A 9,349-nucleotide genomic window follows, 5' to 3' on the forward strand; every position below is an offset into this window, starting at 1 on the left:
GCGACCCAGAAACTACATGGCCAAATTTGCCATCAGATTGGCCCACGTAATTCTCAACAAAAACATTCAAAAGGCATATCTTCATTTACAAAAGGATATTTAATATTCATCTCCCAGGAATGTGTTCATTCCCAGCCCCCACTTTTCTGCTTTAATTAAAAATATAAGCAACAACATGTTTCTGGAAAAAATATTTTGCATTCCTAGTGCCAACACAAATAGGTGAATAATACTTACAAGGACTTCATAATCTGGGACTGTATGCGTTCCAAGCCCTGTTCTGTCAAAAGTTACTCTATACGTAGCATTTAGAGTGTCCACAGCATCTATCTGTCCAGTGAACAGTCCATCGTGGATGCCACGCAACCGTGCTAAAAAAGAGGAAACAAATATAGTATTTCTTTGAAGAAAATACATTTTTAGTAGTATTTTGCACTGGCAATAGAACACCTCTCTAGTAGGAACAACTTACAGCCCAGTCTACAGAAAAACAAATAAATAAGAAACACTATGCATCTATAAAAGAGTCCTATATTATAACAGGACTATCAGCAAGGTCGAGTCCTCATTTATCTTTCCAAGGTAGAAATCTTTCCAAAACACAAACCTCATTGTCACAAGAATTATTTTTAAAAGAAATTCTGCCTTCAATGAATCAGGTTTGATAGGTAAACTGAATTTCTGCAGGTCCTGAAACACCAAATCTGCATCACTTTGACCAACTCAAGTGATGACAATGAATTCAGTGAGAGTTAACAGGAAGGAAAACCAGCTCAAAGTTGGAGTTCCAGGAGAGCAAGTTAGAGCTCTGAACAGTGGCATCCATAGGCACATCCATTTCAAGAGAAATCATTATTTAGACAATGACAAATATCGTTGGCTTGACTGGGAAAGAGAGTGGGGTGACAAGCCTAAATCATTAAGTAAGAGAGAGCTGTCCAAATTCTGAGCAGCCAGGGGTCACCCAGGCCCACAAGGTTCTCTGTAGGTTCTCTGGGCCCTTCTAAGGCAAAATTGCCCCATGCCTAGGAGTGGGAGCAGGAAGCAGAGGCTAGAAGAGGAAGGGGAAGCCCAGAGGCTCGGACTGAGGCAGTAGCAGTAGTGGTGGGAGGAAAAGCTGCTAGGTTCCAGTCGGCAGGCCAGGTGTTAGCTTCCTGCAGCCCTTCAATGAGCTGTGAAATGAAACATGTCTGAATCACAGACAGCAATGTCTTCTCATTTTTTTACAGAAGCATGACTTTTGAATTCAGAATGAATGCAACAATTTCAGCAACACTGATTCTTCACTCATATGTAGGTTTCTCAATAAAGCAATGTCATTTTAAAAAAAAATTCTGCTCCTTAATATTTAATTACTTTTGCAATATCAAGTGCTCACCTGCTTTGGAACAGATATTTTAACATTTACAAAGGACTGTAGTTTAAGCTTAAAACTTAGAGCCAGATCCTACTCTACTCTGATCTATTTCAGCCTGCTCAATTCTATGAAAAAATATTAGTAAAACAGTGGAAGGGTTCTTTTCTTCCTCCCTTGCTCTTCTTTTTTTTTTTTTTCACTTAATTTTGAGGCCAAGGTCCCAGCACATTACAAAAATAGATACATTATTGGATTCTTTGGAACTTGAACATGGTAGAATAGGATCACACTTAGGTGCCTAAAAGGCAGAGTCAAGGATTTCTTAGAATGACCGATATCTTTTACTGGGCCAACTCTGTAGTTGGGGTAAAGTCAGCTTTTACATGCTTGCCTATCATTAATAATAAGAGATGGAATAACATATGCTCCCTAAGTTTTCAAATAACAACCAAATGGAAGATTTAGATTAGGAATTAAAGAAATGTAAACAGCTTCCTCTTCAACCTTTGAATATTTCTAATTTTTTAAACCAGATTTCTTACAACTAATATTGCAGTAATAAAGCTATCTTGTTTGAGGGTAGTATTTGGAAAGCATGCTACTTCTTTATGAACAGTAATTAAATTTGAACATTTTTACTGGAAATTAACTCTGTGTTTTAAAATTGCTTTATTTTGTAAAATTTACTGATACTGAATTCCCCCAAACATTTAACTTTTTAAAATCTATTTGTAGTGTGCTATGTTTACTGATAAATTAAAAAAAACCTATATTTAAAAAAGTACCTGTAACTTTTGTTCCTATAACAAGTGGTAATGGAATTTCTTCTGGAAGATCTTTGAACTGTGAGATATCTGCAACTTTCCGCTGTTGTAAAAGCCGAATTTTCTGCCGTTTCTGTTTTAGTGCTGACCTCTCCTCCTCAAAGAAGGCAGAAGAACATCTATGATATGATCAGGTAAAACGACTGTGAAACTCAGCACTGAAAATCCACATACATGGATCTCACATGCATATGAAAAGTGTATTGTATATATCATCAAATAGACATCGTCTAAACCATCAATTCTCAACCTTTTTAAACTCCAGGAACCCCTTGTTAGATGCAAGGCACCCCTCAGAAAATGCCAGGTTATAGCTTTCGCTCATTTCTTGACTACAGAAGATAACAGAGCAATTACTGCAGCAGATCAGAATGTTTTTGATGCAATGGCTTTCTGTTTGAAATCTCTGGGTTTATTTTGCGAATTGTGTAGATATTTGCCCATCTAATAACCATGCTGAGAAACACTCCTAAAAAGGATCTCATGGTATTCCAACGGGCTGTGGCACCCATCTCAAGATTCACTGGTCTAGATCTTAATAATATAGGGATAAGATAAAAAGAATTACCGAAACTTTAGGCACAATGTTTTCAAAAGAGGTATCTCTTTAGGGATGAGGTGCCTCAAGGCATAAGCTTTCATAAGCGACAGGTTACTTCATCATCAGATACTATGAATCAGTCTATATAGTACCACTCTGCTACACTTTCTGCTGGACTTCAGACTAACATGGCTAACCACCTCTCTAGTAAGAACTATTTGTAAATTGGTTCTGTTGTCTTTTTGCATTAAAAACTGTTAAAATCCTGCATTATTATGGCACCGCAGTTGACAACAATAGTGCGAGTGACAGGGTAATGAGGGCATGTAGCATTTTAACCCCTGAGTTGCCTTCTGCTGTAACTTGTCATATTAATAGCAACTTTTCTACCTTACTTCATGACAAAGACTGAGAAATATTTATTTATTTATTTATTTTAATATAATTTAACATGCAATACAATTTATCCATCCTTTCTCTTGGATCTCCTGGAGTATATAGGCTCCATTATTAAAACCAAAATTAAAATTACACACACACACACACACACACACAGCTGAAACACTTTTGCAATCCTTAACAAATTATACTTATAAAAAACTAACAAGCATTCATTTTCTAAACTTGTGGACTAGTGAAGCTAATTCCTAAGCTCAAAAGGGGTATCATATAATATACTTAAATGATTATCAACTAGTAGATATTTTCTGAAAACTGTAGAACATATATTAATTTAATAACTTACTATTCCTCTTGAAAAATTAAAAGATGAAAAGATGAAATAGCCTTCATAGGACTAACTATCCAATTTAACTTGATAATATGATTTACAAAATATATTCAATACTTGAGTTTTAGTATTTATATTTTTTATTATTTTGTTCAGTCTTTTTCACATGCAGTATAATTTATCCATCCTTTCTCTTGGATCTCCTGGAGTATATAGGCTCCATTATTAAAACCAAAATTAAAATTACATACATACATACATATATATACACACACATACACAAACACACACACATACATATATATAACATTATATATACACCTATACCTACCTATCTATATAAAAATAAACAAACAAACAAACAAATACATAAATACAATTTATTTATAAATAAAAATCTTAAGCCACCAGCTAAGGATACATTCCTTCTGACCCATCCCGTAGTCCCTCAAAACTCAGGCAGGGCAAAGCAGATTTTTTTCCACACCATGTGACATTGTAGCATTAGAGAGAAGGGGTCCTAATAACTGTGCAATGACTGGCAACCTCTGTCAATTAAACTCAATTAAGTAACTGAGAGGGAAAAAAAAGTGTCAGTTCCTATAAACCTTTCATATATGCACGGATAAAGGCTAGCTGTCCTCTTTATATTATTATTATTATTCATTATCATCTGCCTCAAAATTGTGCAACTGCATTTTAGTACGTTCAGTCCAGAAAAAGTTAACAATTTCAATTCACACCACAATAATTCTTCAGAGTTTAAAAAATGAAAATATTTTCACCTTCGTGGTTTTCCCATTAATCGTCTGATTTTCCCCCATTCAACTCTTGTTAATTTTCGGGTTTTCAAATTTGGGAAAGACTCTTTCAGGCATACGCAGAAATCATTATCTCCTTCAAATAATGGCCTGTTAAAATGCAATTGGTACTCTGTTAATTGTAAATTTTAGCCATCAGATGTTAAACTTCAGTCCCCACAACAGGAAATCTGAACAGATACATTGCAAATGTTAAAGTGTAAATTGAGTCATTTTTATGCAAGAGACACCACTACACTGAAATTAAGTCAGTTGGGTGAGGAGAGAGAGTATAAAATAGTTAGGTCCTCTCACCAATATCTGGGGTTTTATATTTCATTCCATTTTTTTAATTTACATTTTCCCCCCTCCCTTGATGCTTTGTGGAAAAACTGACAACTGTTCCTACACTATGTTATGCTGGACAACTACACTTGTGCAGAGCCCTACTGAAGTCAATGAGGCTCAGTGCAGACACAGCAGTCCACCCAAGCAAATCATTATGAATCAGTGAGATCTTGGGAAGCAAGGTGCTACCCCAAAACAACACTGAAAGAGCTATATACCAAGTGCAGCTGAAAGCACAGAAGTGTAATTGTTAATTCTTAAATTCACCAGTTCAAAATTAGAGACAAGATTTGAAAAAAAATAATTTAAAATACAACCCCCCCCAAAAAAACCCTCCAAAAAACAACAACACACTTCCAAACACTATTTGCCCTAACAATGATGCTGGGAGAACAAGTGTTGAAATCTTGTAAAAAGGGGGCAAAACCACCTGAAACAAAGACCTTACAAATAGACTGAAAGGCAGGTTAGGAGAACCAAAATAATTGTGGGGAACCAGCGAAGAGCTGGAGGGAATCTTGCTAGTTTTCGTTCTTAACTTCAACAAGACATGGTAGCACAGCTCTAGCAGGAAGTTCCTTCATCAATTAAAATCAAGAGGGAGATCACTGGAATGCTAAGCAGCCAGCATTCATGATTGTTATGGAGGTAGTATCTAAGGGAAATCTGAGGGCATCCATTTCTTGTTCTACTTTGCTACCACCAATCTCAAACATCAAGAAATTCCCTAACAGTACTCTCACTCTTATACTAGGAGCTAAAACACAATGAGGATTTTGCATTTTCCCCATTTGATGTAGGCCAAGTCAGCAACATATGGACTGCAGGCAGAAACTAGCTTTGCCTGCGCCTGTTTTGGGGCCAGGCAGCAAGGAGCTGTGCCAGGGTCAGGCAGATTCCAGCATGCTCAGCAGCAAAGCTAGAAGTGGACTGGAAGTACTTCTGGGTCTGCTGCTGAGTGCACTGGGGAGCCCCCCGTGCTTCTGTAGGGCACTCCATGAGCCCCAGCATCACAGCATTCAAGAGCCCCTGCTACCTAGAGGTATGTAGAAAAAACATTTAAAGCTGTCTCTATGTCTGAATCTCCAAATCTTTCCAAATCAATTCGGAGAGATTAAAGGGTCCTCCGATTCAATTCAGATTTGGAGATTTGGCCAGTGAATTGGGTTGCATCGAATTAGGGACCGAAGCTTTGCAGAGCCCTAGTGGGGAGCTGTGCTAGGACAGGACAGGGCAGGGCAGGGTAATGCAAGGGAGAGATGGGAGAAACAACAGCAGCAAAGGTGCAGTTTGCACATGCCAGATGCAACTCCCCAAAGGCTGGCAGCTGAGCTGGCACAAAGCCAAGGAGCCAGGGGCTGGGAGAAGTGGCAGCAATGCTGGCACAGCTCCCAGCTGCCTGCCTGCAGTGTGGACACGGGGAAACCCCCCTGCCACTTACAGGCAGCCAAAGCTACCTGGCCTATGTTGGACAACAGTTGGGCTGTTACACCCCTCAGGTTTAAAAGGTTGCTGGCTCTTGATATAGGCTACTTGAAGGAAGCTCTCAACACAAATTAAAACATGCCATAGAATACTAAATGAGCTCTCAAGCTGGGTACTAGTCATGAACCTTGGAACTGCAAAAGTATGTTTTTCTTTTTTATTTAAAAGAAAATCTCAGTGTCAAGACAGAAAGTTCAGATGCCTTACTATAATGTCAGGATGAAATTAGGAAGGCCAAAGCACAACTGGAGTTGCAGCTAGCATGTGAAGGGTAACAAGAAGGGTTTCTACAAGTATATCAGCAACAATAGGAAGATCAGGGAAAGTGTGGGTCCCTTACCGAATGGGGGAGGCAACCTAGTGACAAATGACGCAGAAAAGCCTTTTTTTTCCGGTCAGCACAGGCAAGGTCAGCTCCCAGAATACTGCACTTGGGATCACAGTTTGGGGAGAAGGTGAGAAGCCAACAGTGGTGAAAGAATAGGTTAGGGGCCATTTAAAAGAACTGGACATATACAAGTCCACAATGCACTCAAGGGCACTGAGGGAGTTGGCCAATGTGATTGCAGAGTCACTGCCCATTATCTTTGAAAACTTGTGGCAGTTGGGAGAGGTCCTGGAAAACTGGAAAAGGGCAAATATAGTGCCCAGCTTTAAGAAAATATAGTGCCCAGCTTTAAGAAAGTGAAGAAGGAGGATCCAGTGAAGTACAGAACGGTCAGCCTCATCTCAGTCCCTGGAAAAAAATCATGGAGCAAGTCCTCAAGGAATCTATTTCTAAGCACTTGGAGAAGAAGAGGGTGAATAGGAACACTCAGCATGGATTCACTAAGGGCAAATCATGCCTTACCAACTTGATTGCCTTCTGTGATGAGATGATTGGCTCTGTGGATCTGGGGAGAACAGTGGACATGACATACCTTGACTTTAGCAAGGCTTTTGGTACAGTCTCCCACAACATTCTTGCAAGCAAGGTAAGGAAGTATGGGTTGGATGGATGGCAGATAGAAAACTGGCTGGATCATCAAACTCAAAGGGTAGTAATCAATGGCTCAAAGTGTTTAGCTGGCAGCTGTTATCAAGTGGAGTGCCCCAGGGATTGGTTCTGGGGCCAGTTTTGTTCAATATCTTCATCAACAATGTGGAAGAAGGGGTGGAGTGCACCCTCAGTAAGTTTGCAGATGACATCAAGTTACGGGGAGAAGTAGATGCACTGGAGGGTAGGGCTAAGATTGACAGAGACCTAGACAAATTGGAGGACTGGTCATGAGGTTCAATAAGGAGATGTGGAAAGTCCTGCACTTAGGACAGAACAATCCCATGCACTGTACAGGTTGGGGACCAACTAGCTGAGCAGCAGTTCTGCAGAAAATGACCTAGGGATTACAGTGGACAATAAACTGAATATGAGCCAACAGTGTGCTCTTGTTGTAAAGAAGGCTAACAGCATACTGGGCTGCATAGTAGGAGTATTATCAAGACAGATCAGGGAAGTGATTCTTCCCCTCTGTTCAGCACTTGTGAGACACCTGGTGTACTGTGTCCAGTTTTGGCCCCCCCACCACTACAGAAAGGATGTGGACAAATTGGAGACAGTCCAGTTGAGGGCAACAAAAATGGTTAGGGACCTAGGTCACATGACTTCTGAGGAGAGGCTGAGGGAATGCAGCTTACTTAATTTGGAAAAGAAGATTGAGAGGGGATTTAACTGCAGCCATCAACTACCTGAATGGTGATTCCAAAGAAGATGGAGCTAGACTGCTCCCAGTGGTGGCAGATGACTGAACAAGGAGCAATAGTCTCAAGTTGTAGCAAAGGAAGTTTTGGTTAGATATTAGGAAAAAATCTCTCACCAGGAGGGTAGTAAAGCACTGGAATAAGTTACCCAGAGAGGTTGTGGACTCTCTAACCTTGGCAGTTTTTAAGACCTGGCTAGGCAAAGCCTTGAATGGGATGAGATAGTTGGAGATGGTCCTGTTTTGAGCAGGGAATTGGACTAGATGACCTCCTGAGGTCTCTTCCAACCCCATATGATTCTATGAATTTACAGTTCAATTCCAGTGTGACAAATTCATAATATATGATGAAATAATACATACTTATCTATATTTGAATAGAACCATTCATATATGCACCATTTGTGTGCTTTGGGAAGTTTGAGTAGGTTACGTAACCGCAAACCAATCTTCTGTGATGCTTTCTTGTCTGGTGTTGGCACTGTTGCAGTAAACTTCTACACAAAAAAACAACAGAGTGGTTACTAGTGATTTAATTTCCCAGGTGAAAATGAAGCACTTACAATAGCAAATATACAAAATGGGACAATGCAACAGATAGAGTGGAGCCATTCTAGAATTCTTCAACAAGACAAGCAAAGTTCATTTCTTTGGTTAAAAGTAAGTACAGTAGAACCTGCAACATTTTAATTCAAATATTTTGTTCAATATTTTAAATTCTTTATTCCAAAGGTAATATCAATATAAAATGCTAAGGATTACAGCCAGCAATAAAAGAACTGATGCCACAAACTAACAGAGATAGTATCACCCACTACTACTAGCTGGTTAGACTCTCTACCCTAGGTTTTTTTGGACATACGGACATTGCTAGTTAAGGTCCAGCAGTGGTAGAGGCATTACTGTACATAAAGCTCCAGGTGATCTCCAACATACGAAGGAATATTTAATTCATCTTGTGCCCAACAAGCACACATGAAATGGTGACTAAAATGCAGGCACCTTTTCTGAAGTACTGTTTCCAGTTTTTATTCTTTAACTTGAACTGTATATGAAATTTTAGCAATATCAGTGTGATAAAGATGAGGCCTTGGAAAAAGTGTCCGAACATGGTTTTTTGGTAGCTGATAACCATACTAGGTATGTACATACAACCTTCTGCAGGTTTTAACTGTGTTTGAAAACAACTTCACCAGCCATGCTATGGGTATGACCTAAAATACAAGAACAATTTTCAAACATGATTGAAGCATAATCGCATGGTAATGTTTGTGAAACAGGGGTTGCCTTAGTGGACAGATATAGAAGCTAACTTACTCCTAAATTTGAACACAGTAGAGTATTACTTCATATTTTTCCCTGACAAACCCAAGGGTATTAACAGAGAAGAAAGATACCAGACCTTGCCAGGAATACTGGCATACTGGCCTGGAATACTTGCCTGGAATAAGACTAGCCACCTGCATTCAAGAAAAATTAATTCAAACTGGAGCAGGTACAGGGAACAAAAAGGGGACCAGGGGACCAA

General features: G+C 39.3%; 1 protein-coding gene across 1 annotated transcript in view; it reads right to left on the reverse strand.

Moving 5' to 3' along the window:
* Nucleotides 1-9,349, reverse strand: part of LIN9 (lin-9 DREAM MuvB core complex component) — a 77,006-nt gene that overhangs the window by 26,204 nt on the left and 41,453 nt on the right. Inside the window, exons 7-8 of the mRNA XM_019549558.1 lie at nucleotides 2,143-2,300; nucleotides 238-371 (exon numbers count right to left, since the gene is read on the reverse strand). Of these exons, the coding sequence (XP_019405103.1) occupies nucleotides 238-371; nucleotides 2,143-2,300 (292 nt within the window). The remainder of the gene's footprint in view (nucleotides 1-237; nucleotides 372-2,142; nucleotides 2,301-9,349) is intronic.

This window comes from Crocodylus porosus, unplaced genomic scaffold (assembly GCF_001723895.1).
Source record: "Crocodylus porosus isolate Cpor-Errol unplaced genomic scaffold, CroPor_comp1, whole genome shotgun sequence".
Lineage (NCBI taxonomy): Eukaryota > Metazoa > Chordata > Crocodylia > Crocodylidae > Crocodylus > Crocodylus porosus.